The following is a 25,724-nucleotide window of genomic DNA, read 5'->3' on the forward strand; positions in this document are numbered from 1 at the left end:
AATACTACAGAAAAACTGACAGGATATGTTTGTAATAGGTTCAATTGGGTAAAAACCTGTAATTTTTAAAACCTGAACCTGTTATAAAGATATCCAAAAGGGAAGGTGTCAAACATGCAAGGTCCAAAATATGAGAAGTTATACAAACCAAATATGAGAAAGGGAGACATATGTCCCTAAAATGTATGTGACATAAAAAGGGTTTAAGGGTCACAATGAAATAAAACCAGTCTAAGTCCCAAGGTTACTTTGCTCGCTAGCTCGTCCATGTACCCCATATATGCATCACCTACCTGTCATTCGCATTTTATACAAATACGAAAGCCACAGTCAGTGGGGAGTAACTCCGAGTCCTCCCAGCCACGAAATGTCATAATTAATATAACATGTAAACATAAGAATATGAATATGAATAACACATAGCCTTAGCATATAGATGCTAGACAATCGTGCTTATCATGTGAACAACAATATAACAACACATAGTCCTAGCATGTGAATACTAGACCGACTCATACTACACTATCATGTGAGTCACATAACACACGGGAATCCAAACTCTATCAACCATAGCCGGCTTGCATCTCACCCTTCTATGATTCATAGAATCATCAAACAAGAAAGGGCAATATATCAAAGACAGGCATAAGTTCTTAGCCCCGTCAATAGTCACTTTGTAACTCGAGTCTATACCACGAGGTAGGGAAGGTAATCGAACCGGTATCTTGGCTCAGCGGTTACTATTAAGAAAACATGGCCAAGAGACAACACAACCCTAGCCTAAAATCAAGAGACCTAGACATGCGGATACACATCACCGCACCCAAGACCCACAACTTTTTTTAAAACAAAGTGAAGTGAGTACCCTAAGGACACCACCGAAGGGTTGGCTAGTACTTAATCTGACCCCATACTATCAAAATAAGTACCTGAGGTCATGCCCCAACTTGGATATAAATCCACTAGTCAGGAACACAAAGGCTATCAAGTAGTGAACATATACTCGTCAGAGACTATAAAGACCTATCTATGATGAAGGCCGAAATACTCACCTAGGACCTAGTCCCAACTAGTCCCAGCTTGAATATTTTAGCCCACACCACACAAGACAAATAGGACACCCACTTAACCATAAGAGGGCAAAGAGTTCAACTTACCAACATAAATGCTAACATTCTATCATGTGAAAGGCTATATAAATGTCTATTTAGCAGACAATCCAACAATATCCTCAATATCAATAATAATCCAAATTCCAGCTAACCGTTAATCCCATATTTCATGAGAACAAGCTAAAATGGCAACAAGGCAAGAAGACTCAAGTGTAAGGCATCCAAAGCATCCAACAACCAACATGTGAAATGATAATTACAAATATCAAGGCATAACATAAAACCTCCAATAACAACTAATCTCACCTCAAAGACAAACCCTCGACCCGAGTCCCGCGACGGGTCATCGGTCAAATCGAGGCTGACTGGTTTAAACCTAGCTTGACCAAACTCGTTCGGTCAACGCCCACTCGTAGTCTTGGCCTACTTTGGCCCAAATTACAAAATTTATCGCAATATTATTCTCATGCTATTTCTAATTTCTATCATGTGAAAAACGAAAGTAACACATTATCAATCACCTAAACACTTAACAAACAACAGGCACACATTAACTACTAATGTGACATTAATTCGTCGAGTAACTCGGAATAGTTACCTTAAGCTAGCAAAAAGACAAGCAATAAACTTGAGAAAGCTTCTAAAACCCAAAATTACTCTTCATCTTCAACCACATATGAGTCACCTAAAATAATTATGTGAAAGGACGATATTAACGAATTATCGTTATATAAAATATGAGACGGAAATTAATTTAAATCAAAACATGTAAATCATATTCATTAGCTACTGTCTTATGTTCATAAACCATTATGACCCTCCCTTTTGACAGGCATACCAAGAAAATTGTCACAACTTTTACGCCCTAGAAAAAAGTCCATAAAGCACCATATTATCCGTCCCAAAACCGAGCCCAACTCACTGTCACGACTCCTAAAACCGAGGCCAAAACAGCCCACACGGCCTCCATTTTGATGTCCCAAAACAAAGTCGGAAGGCGCACAAAAACGGTACCAAAACAGAGTTCAATCAATCCTAAACCAGTCCTAAACCGAGTCAAAACAGTCCCAAAAATGTCCCAAAGTACTTGCAAAGCGGACTCAAAAACAGTCCTAATTTTTATCGCACAATACCACAACTAAACAAGATCCCAAATAAAGATCCCAAAACAATCCCTACATGTCAAGATACACCGTCTCAAATATACCACTTACTAGCTAGCATCCCAAATGATCCCTAGAGGTCAGTATACACCGTCTCAATCATCTCCACATATCAGTATACACCGTCTCAACTATACAACTGACTAATTAACATCCATAATGATCCCTATATATAATTATACACCGTCTCAACTATAAAACAGACTAACCAGCTTTCAAAATACACAAATTTAACAAGTAATACTGAGTAACCTATCATTATTACCTTTTTCCGATTGAACTAATCATTTATGACTAACAAATATTCTACCAGACCGTCTATTTTAGTACATACAACCGTCTTATAATAAAAAAAGCTAAAAATATAAATTGGGTTTGTAAAAATACATAACGAAAATGAATTTTACTTACAACGGATTGACGAGAACGACGAAAGGAGCGCTATGGAACAAAAATAGTTGGAAACGGATAAGGAACGAAGTACCGACGTCGATCAAAAGATCAAATTTGAAAAGGAAATAATTAATCGCTAGAAGAAGAACAAAAGAATGAAGAAGAAGAAAAGAGACGTGAGAAATTAGAAATGAGACAGCAGCCTGCTAGCCTGCTATTTATTATACGTACGTTTTTTCGTCGTTAAGAAACTTCGATCGTTATTAAAACCGTCTCGAGTTAAACTAAACCGATTTAAGTAAAGGTTTTCGAGATAAAACATACTCAATAATAAATAAATTTAATGAATGAAAATAAAATAAACTCAGCTAGTTAACGGAAATAATACGATATCCGCTTGAATCAGAATTATTAGCGATTTTTACGAAACTAACGGATATTAATAAAAATTGCTAATTTAGTGAAATAAGCTCAAAATAGCTAATTGGACGGTTTTGTTCCCAAAATCCCTCTCGGGTTCACTTAAAACAACTTTCGTAAGGACTCGTAAAGAAACGGAAATATTAAATAAATAAACTCGAACTAACTTTAAATAAACTTATTAATGATTATTAAAATTAACGTATCGAATTATGATGAAATTAATTAATTAGCTAAGCATATATATATATAAATCGTTAAATGATGTAATTAAATTCAAAATAGCAATTAACAGAATTTTATCCAACTTAATAAAATACGGGGTGTTACAATTACACTTTTACTTTATTTTGTTATTTAATAATAGGAAAATGGAATATTCTCATGTTGTCATAAATTTGTCTTTTGACCTACATCTATAATAATATTGTATTTGGTAGATTGCCTTTGAGTGTAAGGAGTACCGTCCTTCTGGAGGACACAAGAATTTTTCCTATGATAAGGCTTCTCATCATTTGCTTTAAGCCCGATAAATTTTCGGTACTTTATTTATTACTTCGAAATTCGTACTCGTGATAATTATCGAGCAAGCACATAGTAAATTGTACGAAGTAGTTAATTTTGCTCAGCTTCTTAAGCATTGTAGCTAAATTTACCGTAAAAGTGGCAATTGAGCTCTAGCAACGTCTTAAGAATCTTATGACGCAACAACCTAATCTGGGATTCTGGGATATGCATTGCAATTATTGGGAAATGGATCATCTCCATTTATTTCTCTTCATTTTCTCTCTTAGATTCATTAATAATATTTTTCCCACCAAAGCCCATTATCCCTTTATTTTTACCCATAAATTTTGAGTCATTCAATAATGCCAGAATATGATCTGGACTATCGAAAAAAAATGGCCTAGAAAATGGAGAAAAACTCTCCTCCAATTATTGCTTTAGTGCCAAGGCACCCGGCACTATCGTTTTACCCAAAAACGAATAATAATCCTATTATTAGAGAAGGCCGTTACCGCGCCCAAAAAAAAGAGGAGGCCGATCATCAATTCAATTCAATAACAAATTCTAGGGTTTGTAAAATAGAAATCTCTGGATTTCAGCGAACAAGTTTATTCATCATCTCTTTCAATTTCTCTCAAGAGTCAAAACGCTCCTCATACACAAGGTAAATTTACAGTTTTTCATCTTCCCCATCCATTGAATTACTGTTGAAAATTACTGATGTTATGACTTGTAGTTTGTTCTTTGCTTATTAAAATTTCTAATCAATTGATACTACTTTTGTACCTTTTCACTGTTTTGGTGAATTTTGTTTGCGATAAATTACTGATGTGAAACCGTCTCAATTACTCGTATTTGTTTATCTTTGATTAAAATACACCTAAATTTATGAATTATACTATTCCTTCAGTAGTACAGTATCAATTGATTAGAAATTTTACGATGTGAAACCGTCTTAATTTTGTTTTGGTGGAGTTTCGCCGACAACAATGTTCCAAACTTTTTCTGTGCAAAATTTCAGGGCTTTTTCTGTCTCTGAACTTAAGCGTAACATGGCAGCTTCAGTATCCAGCTTGAAAGAAAAGTTGCAGAGCGTTGATGAAGCTCTTGAGGTTGTCCCATCACTTGCTTTTAAACACAATTGTTGTATATTCGCTAATCACCCTTTGGTATAACATGAGATGATTGGATATCGTGTTGTCTGATTGCTCGTTCTGAGTTATGGCCACATGACGGATGGTTTCACAAGTGTAGTCTACGATTATTTTATTTCTGGTTGACTAGAAGGAATACGTGCGGATTTTGCTTATACGTTGTTTAACATCTCTCAGGATTACAGAAATGCTGCGAGGTCTTGTGGTCTGCTCCCAGATTCAGAAAATCTTCGTCTCCAGGTGACTCATTTTGCCAACAGAATGACAGTCTTTTATTTTTGTTATGTATTATGCTTCTTTCACATCTGGTTGCATTATACCTTAAGAGTGTAGATGCTATTCTTCACCTGGCTATCAATGACTTGAGAATATCATGGCTTCCAATTACCCCTCTTGTTGTGGGAAAAATGATTTAGGGTTTTAATTTATAACAATGGTGTTTTTTTTGACTTTGTTTCATCTGGCTAACAATGATTTGAGAATCAGTTGCTTTCTAACGAAAATTTGCAGTGTGTCAATGAAACTCTGAAGGTTGGCCTATCCAGTGCTTTTAAACATAATTAACTGAGTTTTGTGTATTGTAATGCAGTTGTATCTTAATGCAATTTTCAACATGGGTGTTTTGAAAGCAATACTTTCATGTTTCACGTGCTACGTTTAAAAGCAATGAATGGGCGTATCATGGCAGCTGCAGTAGACAGTTTGCCGAGTGTCAATGAAGCTCTTGAGGTTGGCACATCCATTACTTTTAAACGCAGTTGTGTGTTCTCTAATGCTAAATCCCTAATCACCCTTTGGTAATGTCCAACTTAAGATGATGTTTGTAATACTATGATTATGTACCTGCTACGCCAATGTGATTTATGTTATTATGTAACATATTGTATGATATGAGTTTTGTGACAACATTGTTCAGAGTTTTTTTTATGCTAAATTTCAGGGCCATTCTATCTCCGATCATAAGCGGAACATGGCAGCTGCATCAGCCCGTTCTACAGTCGGTGAAGTTCTTGAGGTTGGCGAATCCATTTCTTCTGAACATAGTTGTTGTATATCCTCTAATGCTAAATCTCCAATCACCCTTTGGCAATTTGTCCTACTTCAGATGATGTTTGTAAATATTTTGACTATGTACGCGACTACGCGCTACACCAATGTGATCTAACTATCTAAGTAATTATGTAACAATATTGAATGATACGGGTTTTGCAACAACATTGCTCTGAGTTTTGAATGCTAAATTTCAGGGCCTTCCTATATCTGATCATAAGTGTAACATGGCAGCTGCATTAACTAGTTTGATAGGAAATTTCCAGACTGAAAATGAAGCTCTTGAGGTTGGCCCATCCATTGCTATCTCTAATGCTAAATTTTTAATCACCGTGTTGGCAATGTATCCAACTTGAGATGATGATGTTTTTAAATACTTTGACTATGCCCAACCAAATCACCAATGTGATTTATGTAATTATGTAACGTATTGAATGTTATGATTTCACGACAATAATGCTCTGAGTTTTTTTTATGCTAAATTTCAGGGCCTTTCTATCTTTGATCTTAAGCGTAACATGGCAGCTCCAGTAGCCAGTTTGACAGAAATTCTGCAGAGTCTCAATGAAGCTCTTGAGGTTGGCCCATTCATTGCTATTGAACATAAATGTCTTGAATGATATACGTTATTATGTAATGTCTTGAATGATATGAGTAATGTTTATTCGTTTCCCTTTGGTTCATTTTGGTCTGCAGAAAGCAAGGAATCATTTGTTGCAGAGGTTTCAGAATCTTGATGGAAAGATAGATGAGCTGCGAGATGTATCAAAGCTGAATGAGGTGCATCTTGACTATTTTTTCTATTTTGCCCATTATTCTAATTTCTATTTCTGTAATGGTTACTTGTTTCCAAACACTTTAAGGGGGCGTTTGGCTCGTCAAATGGAAAGGGAATGGAATTAGGAAAGGGAAAGAAGGGGAAATGAATGGGATTACCCATAATTTTCCTCCTTGTTTGGTTAGAATAAGAAAGAGAATAGGCTAATAATAACCACCATCCATCTATTCAATCACCACCAGCAACCATCTACTATCAATACCACCTGGCACCATTAAGAGCCGCCGGCGCCGACGACATGCCTCCGTTTACGACACACCATTGACGACACCATGCCGGACTTCTCTTCCCACCATTCGAAAACCCATCACCACCATTATAACAACCACCCCAAGACCCATAAAAACCTCCCCAACCACCCGAAATCCCTTCCCCCACCCTCGTAAACACCAGATGGTTGGAAAGGGATTTCAGGTGGTTGGGGAGGTTTCTACGGGTCTTGGGGTGGTTGTTATAATGGTGGTGATGGGTTTTCGAATGGTGGGAAGAGAGGTCCGGCGGGAAGAGGATGAGTCGCAGCCAAGAAGGTGGGTCCGGTAGGAAGAGATCGGCCGACGCCGATGACATGGCTCGGCCATGGTGGTGGTGGCCTACTGATCTTGGTGGTGGCGAGGTGGAAGTTTGTGTTGGCAGTGTGTGGAGTTGGGGTAATGGGGAAAGGGAACCCATTCCCTTGTGGGGGTGAGGGGTAAGGCATTAGAGGAGTATGGAGGTAAGGGAGGGTATTCCATTCCGTTTGATTGTGTCAAACAAAAACAAAGGGAATCATTAACTTTGATTCCCTTACCCTTTCCTGAAACCCCCAAACCAAACGGCCTCTAAGAATCTAAGATGCTTTTAATTTTATTTCTTTTGTGGAAAGAGACGTTGCCTTTGTTCTGAGATGATAACCGAAACTCCAACTATTGATTTAATTTTTTCAAATTGATCTGTTTTAAGATGGTTTTACACTAATTTGCGAAACTGATTCTACTAACATGTAAACATCCCATAAAAACAATCAGATACTCATTATCAGTAGGATCTCTATTCCCTTCTATATTATTCTTGCGAGGCCGACTAACAAGACTATGTGAAAACTATATACATCTTACAGCCAATGCAAAATAATGCTACATCATCACGGTCAATGCGAAATAATGCCTACTCGTCGAAGTAGTTTTTGTCATGCTTCTAATAGTCTAATATACTCCCTCGGCCTCAATTGTTTGCTACACGTTCATTTAAATCATACTTCCGGTTGCAACACTGGCTGCTTTCGGATACTCATTTCGGATACTCATTTCGGATATGAGTATATGTGGTGGAAAGTAACATCTTACCCCATTATCTTGTCAAAGGCCAAAGTCTTTTGACAGTGGTGTAAAAGTTTTGTAGTTTAGTAATCTAAGTTTATTTTCTTGGAGTTTCATAACAGCAATGCTCAAGACTTTTTTATGCTAAATTTTAGGGCACCAAGCGTAACATGGCAGGTGCAGTAGGCAATTTGACAGATAATTTGCAGTGTGTCAATGAAGCTCCTGAGGTTGGCCCATCCATTGCTTTTAAACGTAGTTGTTGTATACTTTCTAATGCTAAATCGCTAATCACCCTTTGGCAATGTGTTCAACTTGAAATGATGTTTGTAAATACTCCGACTATGTACGCGCTTCACCAGTATGATTTGTAATTATGTAACTTATTAAATGATACGATTATTGCGACAACAATGCTCAGTTTTTTTATGCTAAATTTCAGGGACTTTCTATCGCTGAACATAAGCGTAAAATGGCAGCTGAATTAGCCAGTTTCACAGAACGTAGGCGTAAAAGGGTTTGTGTCAATGAAGCTATTGAGGTCGGCCCATTCGCTGCTTAACTTGCTTTTGAACATAACTGTTGTATATTCTCCGATGCTAAATTTGTTAATCACCCTTGGGCAATTTATCCTTCCCGAGATGATGTTTGTTCCGTTTGGGAAACTTTGACAATGACCACCAAATCACCAATTGCTCCGTTTCCTTAATTCATTATTGCTCCGTATTTTTAATATACGACTTATTTTTCTAATTTGTTTTCAGTTCATTTTGCACCGTTTCCTTAATTCATAATTTTAATTTGCTTCCAGCTCTTTATTTCACTGGTTGGTTTGGAAAACTGACACAAGTAAAAGCAAATGGCAAACCTAATTGCTAAAGCTCCCGCAGAGGCCTAAGGTTGCAGGGAATGGGTGTAATGACTGAACCATTGATGTTTACAAAAAAATGAAGGGTACCACTATGAATTTGAAAAAAAAAACAGAGCATACCACGTAGAAAACCCTAAAATATTTTTGGTTTGCCGAGTATCCTTTATCTAGGGGTGCTATTGGATACAACTCAATAACTACTGGTAGCACATTATGTACAACTAGTTTTGTTTCAGTTACTATATAAATCGACCACAAATTATGGCTCGTACTTGCTCGCTCATGTCATGATTTAGGACTATAAATGGAGTTTATAATACGACTTGCATCCACCAAGTTTCTAATATCTTTTGTTCTATGCTGTTCCTCTATCCTTCAAATCCACATTTATTGGCCGGCCTAATCATTTTTTTTGGCCCTAATCTAACAGGAGGATGAAATGACTGAGTTTGAATCTTTTGAGGTTGGCTCATCCGTTGCTTTTAAACATAATTTTTGTATATTCTCTGATGCTAAATCATTAATCCATTGCTTTTAAAGATTATCCGTTTATGTAGTTATGTCACGTCGTGAATATTATGAGTAATGTTTATTCGTTTCCCATTGGTGCATCTTGGTTTGCAGGAAGCAAAGGAACCTTCCTCGCAGAGGCTTCGGTATCTTGAGGGACTAATTTGTGGGCTTGAGGAAAAACAGGTAGAGTTGCTTTCTTATAATCTTTCTGAAACAATATCTAATTTACCAAACGTGGTAACAATTTTTTGATGTTTACACTGAGAGGCCAAAGCCCATAGATTGTTGTTTAAGGTGAGCATATCAGTTTGAAATTTAGCATGAGTCATATAGGATAGACTGACAAAAACAGAATGCATAGGGACTAACAACTCTTAAAATACTTTTGGTTTGCCGAGTTTCCATTAATTGCTGGTGCTATTAAATATGATACAACAACCGCTGGTAGCATGTTTTGTACAACTCGCCGTGTGCCAGTTACTATATATGAAGTACAACTAATTATGGCCCGTACTTGCTCGCATGTGTCCTGTGTTAGGAACTTAAGACAATAAATGCTTTTTAGAATACATGACACGCATCCACCCAGTTTTTGATATTTTTTGTTCTATGCTGCTCCTCTAGCTTTTGAATCCATATTTATTGGGTGACCTAATCATTTTTTTGGCCATGTTCTAACAGGAGGATGAAATGACCGAGTTTGAATCCTTTGAGGTTGGCTCATCTATTGCTTTTAAACATAATCTGTTTATTTAGTTATGTAACGTCCTGAATATATGAGTAATGTTTATTCGTTTCCCATTGGTGCATCTTGGTCTGCAGGAAGCAAAGGAACCTTCCTCGCAGAGGCTTCGGTATCTTGAGGGTCTAATTTGTGGGCTTGAGGAAAAACAGGTAGAGTTGCTTTCTTATGACCTTTCTGAAACAATATCTAATTTACCAAAAGTGGTAACAATTTTTTGATGTTTACACTGAGAGGCCAAAGCCCATAGATTGTTGTTTAAGGTGAGCATATCAGTTTGAAACTTAGCATGAGTCATATAGGATAGACTGACAAAAACAGAATGCCTAGGGACTAATATGCGAAAAGAACTAGGGTTATAACTGAATATTCACACTAAATGCTCATTAATGAAAAATATTTTTGCAAAATTGGGGACCTTTTCAGAATACACCGGAGTCAATAATAGTTGAGTAGCAGATATATCTTTTACTTATTTCTAGGACTAGAAATGTTATTAGTATGTTGGTTAGAGGGTTAAGGCGAACACTAATGATAGTTAAAATATTGAGTTCTTTTACATGGCACCCTTGTATTATTTCAAAATTATTCTTGGTTCCCTCACTGTTTTTAAAAACATCACTGCTACACTTGAGCCTATTATTCAAAAGAAAACATTTTATAGAGGTTCCTATCCGACTCATGTATTACCAAACCTAATCCTCCGCTTAGCCGAGTTTTCATTCCTCGACTTTCACATTTACAGTATTTCCAGAAGCTTTCATCAAGTTAGGGGCACTGTTGATGTTTGTAAAAAATGAGGGGTACCAAGGTGAACTTGAAAAAAATAAACCGAGCATACGACATAGATAAACTCTAAATATTTTTGGTTTGCCGCATATCCTTTAATTGGTGGTGCTATTAAATACGATACAACAACCGCTGTTAGCATATTATGAATAACTAGCTTTGTGCCAGTTACTATATACAACTAATCATGGCCCGTACGTGCTCGCTTGTGTCGTGTTAGGAACTTAGGACAAATGCTTTTTAGAATACATGACAGGCATCCACCCAGTTTTTGATAATTTTCGTTCTATGCTGTTTCTCTAGCTTTTAAATCCACATTTATTGGCAGTCCTAATCATTTTTTTTGCCCTATTGTAACAGGAGGATGAAATGACTGAATTTGAATCCTTTGAGGTTGGCTCATCCATTGCTTTTAAACATAATCCTTTTATGTAGCTATGTAACGCCGTGAATATTATGTGTAATGTTTATTCGTTTCCCTTTGGTGCATCTTGGTCTACAGGAAGCAAAGAAACCTTCCTCGCAAAGGCTTAAGTATCTTGAGGGACTGATTTGTGGGCTTGAGGAAAATCAGGTAGAGTTGCTTTCTTATAACCTTTCTGAAACAATATCTGATTTACCAGACGTGGGAACAATTCTTTCATGTTTACACTGAGAGGCCAAAGCCCATAGATTGTTGTTTAAGATGAGCATATCGGTTTGAAACTTAAAATGAGTGATATAGGATAGGCGAGAAAAAACAAATAGCCTAGGGACTAACATGCGAAAAGAAATAGGGTTATAACTTAAGGAGTCCTTTGGTTCATGTAGGAATTTAATTCATGTAGTAAGTTACAATTCACATGAATTGAGTTCCTATATGCAATTCATGGGAAATAACCTAAACTTGTTTGGTTGCCATTAAGTAATTCACATTTCTCATGAATTAAGTTCCTATATGTTGTTTGGCTGGAGCCTGGAGCACCTTAATTCCCATGATTTTTGATAATAAATACCGTTTTATCCTTCATAACATTAATTACTCTCAAATATAAAAAATAAATAAATGGTTTGAACAAGGGTAGAATAGTAATTGTCAAATATAAAGCATGTAGGCATTGAGAATGACCAAGGGGGCTAGGTAAGCCAATTCCTACATCATGTGGGAGTTAAGTTCATGTACGAAGTTCCAATTCCTCCATTTTAGTTAAAAAAAGGCAACCAAACAAGTGACTAAAATCCCAATTCATGGGATTTTCAAGTTCCCATATTTTTAAGAGGCAACCAAACAACTCCTAATATTCACACTAATGCCTATTAATGAAAAATAATTTTGCAAAATTAAGGACCGTTTCAGAATAGAACGGAGTCAATAATAGTTGAGTACTAGAATATCTTTTACTTGTTTCTAAGACTAGATTGTTAAAATATTGAGTTCTTCGACATGTTACCTTTCTGTTTTTTCAAAAATTTTGGTGTTTCCGTTGTTTATGAAAACATCACTGGTACACCTAAGCCTATTATTCAAAACAAAACATTTTATAGTGGTTCCTATCCAACTCATGTTTTACCAAACCTCATCTTGCGCTTTGCCGAGTTTTCATTCCCGGACTATAACATTTACAGTATTTCCAGAAGTTTTCATGAATTTAGGGCCACTGTTGATGTTTGTAACAAATGAGGGGTACCAAAGTGAATTTGAAAAAAATAAACCGAGCATACGATACAGATAAACTATAATATTTTTGGTTTGCCGAGTATCCTCAAATTAGTGGTGCTCTTAAATACGATACAACAACCGCTGTTAGCATATTATGAATAACTAGCTTTATGCCAGTTACTATATACAACTAATTATGGCCCGTACGTGCTCGCTTGTGTCATGTGTTAGGAACTTAGGACAATAAATGCTTTTTAGAATACATGACACGCATCCACCCAGTTTTTGATATTTTTCGTTCTATGCTGTTTCTCTAGCTTTTAAATCCACATTTATTGGCAGTCCTAATCATTTTTTTTGCCCTATTGTAACAGGAGGATGAAATGACTGAGTTTGAATCCTTTGAGGTTGGCTCATCCATTGCTTTTAAACATAATCCGTTTATGTAGCTATGTAACGCTGTGAATATTATGTGTAATGTTTATTCGTTTCCCTTTGGTGCATCTTGGTCTGCAGGAAGCAAAGAAACCTTCCTCGCAAAGGCTTAAGTATCTCGAGGGACTGATTTGTGGGCTTGAGGAAAAACAGGTAGAGTTTCTTTCTTATGACCTTTCTGAAACAATAGCTGATTTACTAGACGTGGGAACAATTCTTTGATGTTTACACTGAGAGGCCAAACCCAGAGATTGTTGTTTAAGGTGAGCATATCCGTTTGAAACTTAACATGAGTCATATAGGATGGACGAGACAAAACAGAAAGCCTAGGGACTAACATGCGAAATGAAATAGGGTTATAACTGAATATTCACACTAAATGGCCATTAATGAAAAATAATTTTGCAAAATTGAGGATCGTTTCAGAATAGAACGGAGTCAATAATAGTTGAGTAATAGAATATCTTTTACTTATTTCTAAGACTAGAAATGTTATTAGTAAGTTGTGGAGAGGGTTAAGGCGAATACTAATGATAGTTAAATTATGGAGTTCTTCTACATGGTACCCTTGTATTTTTTCAGAATTTTTGGTGGTTCCCTCGTTATTTTTGAAAACATCACTGCTACACCCTAGCCTATTATTTAAAAGAAAACATTTTATAGAGGTTCCTATCTAACTCATGTTTTACCAAAACCTCATCTTCCGCTTAGCCGAGTTTTCATTCCCCGACTTTAACATTTACAGTATTTCCAGAAGTTTTCGTCAAGTTAGGGGCACTGTTGATGTTTGTAAAAAATAAATCGAGCATACGACGTAGATAAACTCTTGAAATATTTTTGGTTTGACGAGTATTCTTTAATTGGTGGTGCTATTAAATGCGATACAACAACCGCTGGTTGCATATTATGTACAACTAGCTTTGTGCCAGTTACTATATACAACTAATTATGGCCCGTACGTGCTCGCTTGTGTTATGTGTTAGGAACTTAGGACTATAAATGCTTTTTATAATACATGTCTTGCATCCACCCAGTTTTTGATATTTTTCGTTCTGTGCTGTTTCTCTAGCTTTTGAATCCACATTTATTGGCAGTCCTAATCATTTTTTTTTGCCCTATTCTAACAGGAGGATAAAATGACCGAGATTGAATCCTTTGAGGTTGGCTCATCCATTGCTTTTAAACATACTCCGTTTATCTAGTTATATAATGTCGTGAATATTATGAGTAATGTTTATTCGTTTCCCTTTGATGCATCTTGGTCTGCAGGAAGCAAAGAAACCTTCCCCGCAGAGGCTTCAGTATCTTGAGGGACTGATTTGTGGGCCTGAGGAAAAACAGGTAGAGTTGCTATCTTATGACCTTTCTGAAATAATATCTGATTTATCAAACGTTGGAACAATTCTTTGATGTTTACACGGAGAGGCCAAAGCCCATAGATTGTTGTTTTAGATGAGCATATCCGTTTGAAACTTAAAATGAGTCATATAGGACAAAAACAGAAAGCCTAGGGTCTTGGGACTAACCTGCGAAAAGAAATAGGGTTATAACATAATATTCACTCTAAATCCCCATTAATGAAAAATAATTTTCCAAAATTGGGGACCTTTTCAGAGTAGACCGGTGTCAATAATAGTTGAGTAGCAGATATATCTTTTACTTATTTCTAAGACTAGAAATGTTATTAGTAAGTTGTGGAGAGGGTTACGGCGAACACTAATGATAGTTAAAATATTTAGTTCTTCTACATGGTGCCCATGTGTTTTTTTTTAAAATTTTGGTGGTTCCCTCGTTTTTGAAAACATCACTGGTACACCTAAGCCTATTATTCAAAGGAAAACATTTTTTAGAGGTTCCTATCCAACTCATGTTTTGCCAAACCTCATCCTCCGCTTAGCCGAGTTTTCATTCCCCGACTATAACATTTGCAGTATTTCCAGAAGTTTCCTTTTAGTTCGGGGCACTGTTGATTTTTGTAAAAAATTTGGGGTACCACGGCAAATTTGAAAAAAAAAACGAGCATACGATGTAGATAAACACTTAAAATATTTTTGGTTTGCCGAGTTTCCATTAATTGCTGGTGCTATTAAATATGATACAACAACCGCTGGTAGCATGTTTTGTACAACTCGCCGTGTGCCAGTTACTATATACGAAGTACAACTAATTATGGCCCGTACTTGCTCGCATGTGTCCTGTGTTAGGAACTTAAGACAATAAATGCTTTTTAAAATACATGACACGCATCCACCCAGTTTCTGATATTTTTTGTTCTATGCTGCTCCTCTAGCTTTTGAATCCATATTTATTGGGTGACCTAATCATTTTTTTGGCCATGTTCTAACAGGAGGATGAAATGACTGAGTTTGAATCCTTTGAGGTTGGCTCATCTATTGCTTTTAAACATAATCCGTTTAATTAGTTATGTAACGTCCTGAATATATGAGTAATGTTTATTCGTTTCCCATTGGTGCATCTTGGTCTGCAGGAAGCAAAGGAACCTTCCTCGCAGAGGCTTCGGTATCTTGAGGGTCTAATTTGTGGGCTTGAGGAAAAACAGGTAGAGTTGCTTTCTTATGACCTTTCTGAAACAATATCTAATTTACCAAACGTGGTAACAATTTTTTGATGTTTACACTGAGAGGCCAAAGCCCATAGATTGTTGTTTAAGGTGAGCATATCAGTTTGAAACTTAGCATGAGTCATATAGGATAGACCGACAAAAACAGAATGCCTAGGGACTAATATGGAAAAAGAACTTGGGTTATAACTGAATATTCACACTAAATGCTCATTAATGAAAAATATTTTTGCAAAATTGGGGACCTTTTCAGAATACACCGGAGTCCATAATAGTTGAGTAGCAGATATAGCTTTTACTTATTTCTAGGACTAGAAATGTTATTAGTATGTTGGTTAGAGGGTTAAGCCGAACACTAATGATAGTTAAAACATTGAGTTCTTCTACATGTCACCCTTTTTATTATTTCAAAATTATTCTTGGTTCCCTCATTGTTTTTAAAAACATCACTGCTACACTTGAGCCTATTATTCAAAAGAAAACATTTTATAGAGGTTCCTATCCGACTCATGTATTACCAAACCTAATCCTCCGCTTAGCCGAGTTTTCATTCCTCGACTTTCACATTTACAGTATTTCCAGAAGCTTTCATCAAGTTAGGGGCACTGTTGATGTTTGTAAAAAATGAGGGGTACCATGGTGAACTTGAAAAAAATAAACGGAGCATGCGACATAGATAAACTCTAAAATATTTTTGGTTTGCCGAGTATCCTTTAATTGGTGGTGCTATTAAATACGATACAACAACCGCTGTTAGCATATTATGAATATCTAGCTTTGTGCCAGTTACTATATACAACTAATCATGGCCCGTACGTGCTCGCTTGTGTCATGTGTTAGGAACTTAGGACAAATGCTTTTTAGAATACATGACAGGCATCCACCCAGTTTTTGATATTTTTCGTTCTATGCTGTTTCTCTAGCTTTTAAATCCACATTTATTGGCAGTCCTAATCATTTTTTTGCCCTATTGTAACAGGAGGATGAAATGACTGAGTTTGGATCCTTTGAGGTTGGCTCATCCATTGCTTTTAAACATAATCCGTTTATGTAGCTATGTAACCTCGTGAATATTATGTGTAATGTTTATTCGTTTCCCTTTGGTGCATCTTGGTCTGCAGGCAGCAAAGAAACCTTCCTCGCAAAGGCTTAAGTATCTTGAGGGACTGATTTGTGGGCTTGAGGAAAATCAGGTAGAGTTGCTTTCTTATAACCTTTCTAAAACAATATCTGATTTACCAGACGTGGGAACAATTCTTTGATGTTTACACTGGGAGGCCAAAGCCCATAGATTGTTGTTAAGATGAGCATATCCGTTTGAAACTTAAAATGAGTGAATATAGGATAGGCGAGAAAAAACAAATAGCCTAGGGACTAACATGGGAAAAGAAATAGGGTTATAACTTAATATTCACACTAATGCCCATTAATGAAAAATAATTTTGCAAAATTGAGGACCGTTTCAGAATAGAACGGAGTCAATAATAGTTGAGTACTAGAATATCTTTTACTTGTTTCTAAGACTATTAGACTAGATTGTTAAAATATTGAGTTCTTCTACATGGTAACCTTCTGTTTTTTCGAATTTTTTGGTGTTTCCCTCGTTGTTTTTGAAAACATCACTGGCACACCTGAGCCTATTATTCAAAGGAAAACATTTTATAGAGGTTCGTATCCAACTCATGTTTTACCAAACCTCATCCTCCGCTTTGCCGAGTTTTAATTCCCCGACTATAACATTTACAGTATTTCCAGAAGTTTTCATCAAGTTAGGGGCACTGTTGGTTTTTGTAAAAAATGAGGGGTATCAAGGCGAATTTGAAAAAAAAAAAGAGCATACGAGTACATTAACTCTTCAAATATATCTAGTTTGCCGAGTATCCTTTAATTAATGTTGCTATTAAATACGATACAACAACCGTTGGTTGCACATTTTTGTACAACTAGCCGTGTGCCAGTTACTATATAGAACTAGTTATGACCTGTACTTGCTCGCTTGTGTCATGTGTTAGGAACTTTAGACTATAAATGCTGTTTATAATACATTAAACGCATCCACCCAGTTTTTGATATTTTTTGTTCAATGCTGTTCTTCTAGCTTTTGAATCCACATTTATTGGCTGTCCTAATCATTTTGTTGGCCATGTTCTAACAGGAGGATGATATGACCGAGTTTGAATCCTTTGAGGTTGGCTCATCCATTACTTTTGAACATAATCCGTTTATGTAGTTATGTAACGTCATGGATATTATGATTTATGAGTAATGTTTATTCGTTTCCCCTTGGTGCATCTTGGTCTGCAGGAAGCAAAGGAACCTTTCCTCGCAGAGGCTTCTGTATCTTGAGGGACTGATTTGTGGGCTTGAGGAAATACAGGTAGAGTTGCTTTCTTATGACCTTTCTGAAACAATATCTGATTTACCAGACGTGGGAACAATTCTTTGATGTTTACACTGAGAGGCCAAAGCCCATGGATTGTTGTTTAAGATGAGCATGTCCGTTTGAAACTTAAAATGACTCATATAGGATAGATGAGACAAAAACAGAAAGCCTAGGGTCTTGGGACTAACCTGCGAAAAGAAATAGGGTTATAACTGAATGTTCACACTAAATGCCCATTAATGAAAAATAATATCCAAAATTGGGGACCTTTTCAGAATAGACTGGTGGCAATAATAGTTGAGTAGCAGATATATCGTTTACTTATTTCTAAGACTAGAAATGTTATTCGTAAGTTGTGGAGAGGGTTAAGGCGAACACTAATGATAGTTAAAATATTGTGTTCTTCTAAATAGTACCCAAGTGTCTTTTCAAAAAAAATTGATGGTTCCCTCGTTTTTGAAAACATCACTGGTACACCTGAGCCTATTATTCAAAAGAAAACATTTTATTGAGGTTCCTATCCAACTCATGTATTACCAAACAGCATCCTCCGCTTAGCGGAGTATTTCCAGAAGTTTTCATCAAGTGAGGGGCACTGTTGATGTTTGTAAAAAATGTGGGGTACCAAGGTGAATTTGAAAAAAAATAAACCGAGCATACGAGGTAAATAAACTCTAAAATACTTTAGGGTTGACGAGTATTCTTTAATTGGTGGTGCTATTAAATACGATACAACAACCGCTTGTAGCATATTATGTACAACTAGCTTTGTGCCAGTTATTATATACAACTAATTATGGCCCGTACGTGCTCGCTTGAGTCATGTGTTAGGAACCTAGGACTATAAATGCTTTTTATAATACGTGACACACATCCACCCAGTTTTTGATATTTTTCGTTCTATGCTGTTTCTCCTGCTTTTGAATCCACATTTATTTGCTGTATTAATCATTTTTTTTGGCCCTATTCTAACAGGAGGATGAAATGACTGACTTTGAATCCTTTGAGGTTGGGCTCATCCATTGCTTTTAAACATAATCCGTTTATGTAGTTATGTAATGTCGTGAATATTATGAGTAATGTTTGGTCTGCAGGAAGCAAAGAAACCTTCCTCCCAGAGGCTTCGGTATCTTGAGGGACTGATTTGTGGGCCTGAGGAAAAACAGGTAGAGTTGCTTTCTTACGACCTTTCTGAAACAATATCTGATTTACCAAGCGTGGGAACAATTCTTTGATTTTTACACTGAGAGGCCAAAGGCTATTTGTTGTTTAAGATGAGCATATCCGTTTGAAACTTCAAATGAGTCATATAGAATAGATTAGACAAAAACAGAATGCCTAGGGACTAACCTGCTAAAAGAAATAGGGTTTGAAACTCATAAACTGAATATATAGTCACACTAAATGCCCATTAATGAAAAATAATTTTGTTAAATTGGGGACCTTTTCAGAATAGACCGGAGTCAATAATAGCTGAGTAGCTGATATATCTTTTACTTATTTCTAAGACTAGAAATGTTATTAGTAAGTTGTCGAGTGTTAAGGCGAACACTAACGATAGTTAAATAATGAGTTCTTCTACATGGCACCCTTAATGTTTTTTTTTTTTCCGAATTTTACATGGTACCTCTGTTTGTTTGAAAACATCACTGTTACACTGGTACACCTTTTAACCTGAGCCTATTTATTAAAAAGTAAGCATTTAATTGACTAATAACAATTCTCTGATGCTTTATATTGAGAGGCCAAAATTTGACTCTTCAATCTTAAAACGGATATGCTCATCTCAAGTGAAGCAAATTTATACTCTTTAACCTTGTTTATCCAAAAATTCTGCATCCTCAAATCATTAAATTCGATAGACTTTGCATATCTACTTGACATATCAAGTGTAAAGAGGGCAACGTAATTTTGTGTGGTTCACTTTACTTTGTTTTATATTGGAATTAAAATGGAGAAGATAATTTCTCATTTTCATTCCATTCCAGAATGTATTCGTATCCTCTTGCATGTGTGTATATACAAACACAACTGTTGTGCTACGTTTCATCAATACAACAAAGATATGCAGCCTTTATCTTTTACGTAGTTGACGATTATATTATTTCCGGTTGTCAAAGTATCATTTTTTTTCAAGAAGGAATATGTGTTGATCTTGCTTATACATTCGCTTAACATCTTTCAGAAATAGGAATACATAGTTACTGGCAAGTCTCACGGTGATTCATTCTCCGATCAGTTGTTTGGTTTCAAGGAGTAGCAGCTTTATTGAAGTTCTAGAGGCCTGAAGGGAATTTCACATGCTTGTGGAAATTAGCTAACTTTATATTATACTCGATTGTGATTCGTAGAAATCATGTAATTTATATTAGATGCACCCACTTACATGGAAGTATGTAACTAGTATGTAGTAACAGTTAAACTTGCCAGAATTCACTTCGGCAATCTGGGTCCATAGTTTGATTTCATGGTAAATTGTTAATGTCAAGGTTTACAAAATGGTAATACTCAAAATGCCTCCAAACCAACTCAGCATTCCGAGTCTGAAACCAATTTTGGATACTGAGATATAACCTCGATTGATTTATGGGTGGCTCTTCAAGTTACAACGAATTAGTGATAGGTGATTGACACAACTCTTTCGCCTCTCCGATTCTCCTTGACTAGTTTGTCAGCTGTGGTATTTGTGACTCTTCCATTAGCTAGTCGACTTAGATATACCCGTACAACCAACTTCATCGATAAATCTGTGAATTGGTTTATTTCATACCACAAGATTCGTCTGAAACAATAACACCTCTCACAAGTGGAAATCACATGGGTGGTGGGACACCCCCATGTGTTTTCCCACTCACTCCCGTATTTTGTGAGAGGAAACAGTCCGTCTTATTATTTCAAACAGATCTTGCGGTCTGAAATAAGAATTTGTGGGTTTATGGTAATAATGATTATCTTTTCCAGCTCTTCATGCAATTTTGGGGACACTAGCACGGATCACTGTGATGACAAAGTTGGAGCACAAAATCTCATTGAAGACGGACGATATCCGTCATAAGCTTGTGACGGATACCGTTTTCTCTCACAAGCTGCCCATTAAGAGGTGAGTAGAAAGCACATGGGGGTGTCACACCTTATCTCCTTTTCCTTTTTGTGAGAGGTCACAAGCTTGTGACGGGATTAGGTCACAAGCTTGTGAATATAGGCAAAGTACACTCACAAATACCCATCATCGAAAACATAAACTTTGATCTGTTGCTTTTTCTGCCAACGCTCACAAATTAGCGAAAAGTTTACTCTTTAATTCAAACGAGTAAATCGAGTAAGATATCAGTTGGTTCAGTTCTAGTCGGATAATCTTTTATTAGGTAAAAAGAATACTGGTAAGATGGGTGTTATTCTGGATCCAGGTCATTTTCGGTAGGGGTGAGCAAGAACGGATATCCGATACGGTTTTCATTTTCGGCCGGGATGAGCAAAACCGGATATACGATACGGTTTTGGAAACCGTATTGAATATCCGGTTTTTAAAATCTCATTTTTTAGTATCCATATCCGATACGGTTTTTTCGTATATACGGAAACCGTATATCCGTTTTTTCGTATACACGGAAACCGTAGTGGTTTTTTAGTAACTTTAAATGTGTTAAAAAAGTTATAAGAGTAAATAACTTATAAAGTTTAATATTAATACTATTAAAGTTTAATCACCTACATATTGGATATTTTGTGATTTATGTATATATTTTAATATTTTATTCTAGAAAAGAGGCAACCGTATCGGATACCGTATATCCGGCTTCATATTTTGCCGATCCTTATCCGATACGGTTTTTAAAGAACTGTATCGGAAATCCGTATAATTAAATCCGTATAGCATATCGGATACGTATAATAAAACGTTATCGTATAATTTTGCTCAACCCTAATTTTTGGGTCAGTTATTATTAAGTTGTTTAGGAATAATAAACGGTGTGCAACAATAAATATTCGAGTTGGGCTATTTTAATTGGGTCAATTCTAGAATCCTTAGTCAGGATTAGGGATGACATGTGCCCCAAACCGAACCAAAACCGAATTGATCAAAAGGAAAAAAAAAAAGTCGATCCAAATCCGACTCTTATTAACCCATACCCGATCCACTATTTAAAAACTCATATCCAAATTTACTATTGAGAAATCCGAACTAAATTCAAACCCGATCCATACGTACCCAAACCCGATCCAGTCAAATATTTTTGAAAAATTAGGCAGAGTTGAACTTAAAATTTCACACATGCGCAGATTCATACTTGTATTATGGTTACCAAAAAACCTAATTAACATTGTAGGAGTACTATATAAACCGATTGAGTTGTATGAAATAAATCGAGGATTACCATTGATTGAAATCATCAATCCCTCTCCTACCAAAAACCCTAAATCATCGCTCGAAAAATTATCGCCTAAGCATCAACTTTATGGCCGGCGATCTTCAATCGAGAGATGTAATTTCTGATTCTGAAACGGCACGTATGTATTCTTTTGATTATTATTATTGCAACTCTGATAAGTGCATATTTTATACATTTTAACCCCTTATATTAGTTTGATTTTACATATCATTTAGCACTTATCAAAGTGTTTCTAGAGCTAATATTGTGTTTCTAGTGCAATTGTGTGTTCAAGTGTGTTTTGTAGGAAAATGAGCTAAATGAGCTAAAGTACTATAAAATGTACTAACACTAGAAGCAAGGCTAAGTATGAGAGCAATATTGGACTAAGTGTTGGAAGTGCATGGATTTTGCATGAAGAAAGTGTTGGATCAAAATGAAAATGCAAGCAAAGTCATTGTGCAAGTCAAAGCCCAAGAATTCAAGTTCAAAATGTGGTGGAAAATTTGGATGCTAAAGAAGAGTTTAGGATGCCAAAATACTTAAGATGCTCTCCTTAATGCTCTTAATCGCACTCATAAACAAGGCATTAAAGCACCAACTTTGGATACCTTGAGCATTAAACCAAGAATTGAAGAGAAAATTAAGAGTGTGCTTAGGATGTCATTTTGGATTTCTCTACAAATTTCACTCTCTTATTTCCTATATAAGGGGTGTTAATCACACACTTTTACACACCATACACATACACATTTTACATATAATTCTCTCTAAATTTAGTAGTTAGTTTAGATTAGCTCTTAGTTTAGTTTAGTTTAGATTTACTTTATGTTATTTACATTTCCCATTTACATTTCAAGTTATAAAACAATTCACATTTACAAGTTATTTATATTACAATTATTGTTCTTCCATCTCCATTTCCATTTCCATATTTCAAGGTAATTTCTATTTATATTTCCATTATGTTTATCATTTTATTTGTCATTAGTTTAGTTTGCATTTACATTATGTTAGAGTAGTTTACTTTGTCTAGGGAATGAAAGGAGTCATGCATAAAAAGTATTTGTAACATGATAAACTAGGATGATATAATTTTGTCTAATTGTTTCTATCACATGTTTGCACCATAATGTTTAATCTTTGTTTAAGGCCATATTCATCGATTAAGTTTGTTCATTCGTTCTAAAAGTCGAGAGGCATGGATTGAATTAGACTAAGCATGTGTAGTAGGACGACCTAGTCATAAACGAGAGTTTCTCTAGGACCCGGTCTATGGTTGACACTAATATCGTAAGGTGGGTGTCTTTTAGCCTAAACAGTTGACAATATTATTATTAACAAGTTTAACATAATCATATATTTACGTAATTGACATGTGTGACCCGACCTCTCTAGACATTTTATTTATTATTGTTTTATTACATCAAACCAATCAACCAAAGCAAACGTTAATCTACCAAGGTAAATTTCAATCCATAACAACTAAATTATAAACTCCCGTCTCCTTTGGGTTCGACCCCTAAGTACTACATTAATTTCTTACCTAGGGTATAAATATTATTTCTACATAGGTGTGTGATAGCCTATCAAACTCTGAGTTTCTATGTAGAGATACTTGATTATTTAGCTTAATTTTATTTTGTCAATTTGTTGTTGTGATAGGCTTTGAGTTTCCCAAAGATTTCGTTGTGGGTTGTCGTCGTCATCACAGTGAAGAAAAATGTGAGTATTTAGAATCTGAAGATCTATTGAGTAGTTCATTTGCACTCAAAGCCTTGGAATATTTCAATTCTAAGGAACAGACTGATTTTGAACTTGTCGTGGACAAACCGACTGATTACGGGGTATATTTTATTAACGACCCTATATTACACTTTAACTTTGTCGCGCAATCGCGTATTTCTGGACTTTCCAGCCTCTTCTATGCTGAAATTCAAACTACCTCTTTCTCTCCTAGTGAAAATGATGATATTAAGGTGTTTGTTTGCTCAATGTTACTCCACGTTGATTCCCAAAATCCAATGGGATTTGGTTGCGATATTTGTGATTCGGAGACCCTTATTCATCCAGGCCCGTTAAGTGGCTATTGCGTTCAGAAAGGTGATCTGTTTAAGGAATCTCTGTTTTGCAAATATAGATCTTATAGTACGATCAATGTGATTTCTTTCCGAAAAATGCTCGAAAGGAATAAGGAATTCTATACTGTTTGCGCGAAAAAAGCCATCCAGCTGCTTAACTCTAGGGTGATAAGAATTTTTGAACCTTTTCTTTCTAGTTTTATAATTAAATTCACAATTACATTTCTCTAATTTATATTTTCATTTATCCTTTAATTAATGCTTGGATTTTTTAGATGGATGCGATGACGGATAAAAGCGGTGCTAATGTATCGCATGCTACACTATTGGATGCGAGTTTAAAATCGGTGAGTACTTCCGTATCCCTTTTTTTAGCATCTTTCTATTGTGTTGTTTACTTGTGGAGGCATAGTCACGACTCTAATTATGTACATCAGCTACCTTTGTATTTTGTAACATGAACATGGCAGCCAGAAATGTAGATTTTTTTTAATCTATGGGACAATTTACAATTTTTTGTTGCATTTCAGATATGCAATTGGGAGCTTTTGGAAGTGGTTGCTGCTATGGATGGTGATGGTTCCGCTATTCATGTTAACTTCACAGTAAAGTCTAGCGAAATAAGTAGTCCGATGATGTGCTTTGCAGAGCTATCCCTCCCGGAAGAACTCTTTTATGCAAATTGGACTATGGACAAAAAGCCCCTCTTGGAAGTTCGCGGTTGCTGTATCATGAAGAAAATAAAACCAGGCAAGTGTTGGAAGAACTTTTCTACTTTTTTTATGCAAATTGAACATGTACATTACATGCTTGTAATCTGTCAAAATGTATGGGTAGTAACTAAGTCTGATTTTGTGCAGAGACTCAATTTGGCCGATTATGTGGTATGTGCCTTGATCAGCTTATTCATCCAGGACCGGCGTACGATTATTGTTTAGATTTTTTAGATGGGTGCGATGGCGGAGCCGTGGATTCAATTGGGTTTTCAATTTAAAAGGGGTGCTAATTAATTCTACGGTGGTAATTTAATTCAACTAGCTTCTTAATTCTACGGTGATAATTTAATTTTTGAACTTTTCTTTTATGTTTTGTAATTAAATGCATAATTATGTTTCTCTACATAGTTGCTACGTAAATATTTCTTACTTCCAATAATTTTAACTCTATTTCTAGTAATTTATGTTTTCATTTATTCCTTTAATTGTCAGTCATTTATTTATTCATTTGACCAAACCCTAAAAATTCCCATTCATTCTTTTAAAGACAATCCTGCCGTCTTCTTCTAACATTAGCCTATCTCATTCGACCACTTCATCACCAACATTATGTTTATGTTGTGTTTATTGCATAACACATTCCCATTTACCACGATTTAATATAATTTTGCC

The 25,724-nt window shown here is 35.9% G+C and overlaps 1 protein-coding gene across 1 annotated transcript in view; it reads left to right on the forward strand.

Annotated features, from left to right (window-relative positions):
* Positions 1-20,399, forward strand: part of LOC141644183 (uncharacterized) — a 114,489-nt gene extending 94,090 nt beyond the window's left edge. Inside the window, exons 13-29 of the mRNA XM_074453652.1 lie at positions 9,234-9,266; positions 9,428-9,499; positions 9,998-10,030; positions 10,139-10,210; positions 11,208-11,240; positions 11,350-11,421; positions 12,861-12,893; positions 13,003-13,074; positions 14,049-14,081; positions 14,191-14,262; positions 15,269-15,301; positions 15,410-15,481; positions 16,482-16,514; positions 16,624-16,695; positions 18,861-18,893; positions 18,980-19,051; positions 20,077-20,399. Of these exons, the coding sequence (XP_074309753.1) occupies positions 9,234-9,266; positions 9,428-9,499; positions 9,998-10,030; positions 10,139-10,210; positions 11,208-11,240; positions 11,350-11,421; positions 12,861-12,893; positions 13,003-13,074; positions 14,049-14,081; positions 14,191-14,262; positions 15,269-15,301; positions 15,410-15,481; positions 16,482-16,514; positions 16,624-16,695; positions 18,861-18,893; positions 18,980-19,051; positions 20,077-20,145 (909 nt within the window). The 3' untranslated portion in view covers positions 20,146-20,399. The remainder of the gene's footprint in view (positions 1-9,233; positions 9,267-9,427; positions 9,500-9,997; positions 10,031-10,138; positions 10,211-11,207; positions 11,241-11,349; positions 11,422-12,860; positions 12,894-13,002; positions 13,075-14,048; positions 14,082-14,190; positions 14,263-15,268; positions 15,302-15,409; positions 15,482-16,481; positions 16,515-16,623; positions 16,696-18,860; positions 18,894-18,979; positions 19,052-20,076) is intronic.
* The last annotated feature ends 5,325 nt before the right edge of the window (positions 20,400-25,724 follow it).

Source organism: Silene latifolia, chromosome 2 (genome assembly GCF_048544455.1).
Source record: "Silene latifolia isolate original U9 population chromosome 2, ASM4854445v1, whole genome shotgun sequence".
NCBI lineage: Eukaryota > Viridiplantae > Streptophyta > Magnoliopsida > Caryophyllales > Caryophyllaceae > Silene > Silene latifolia.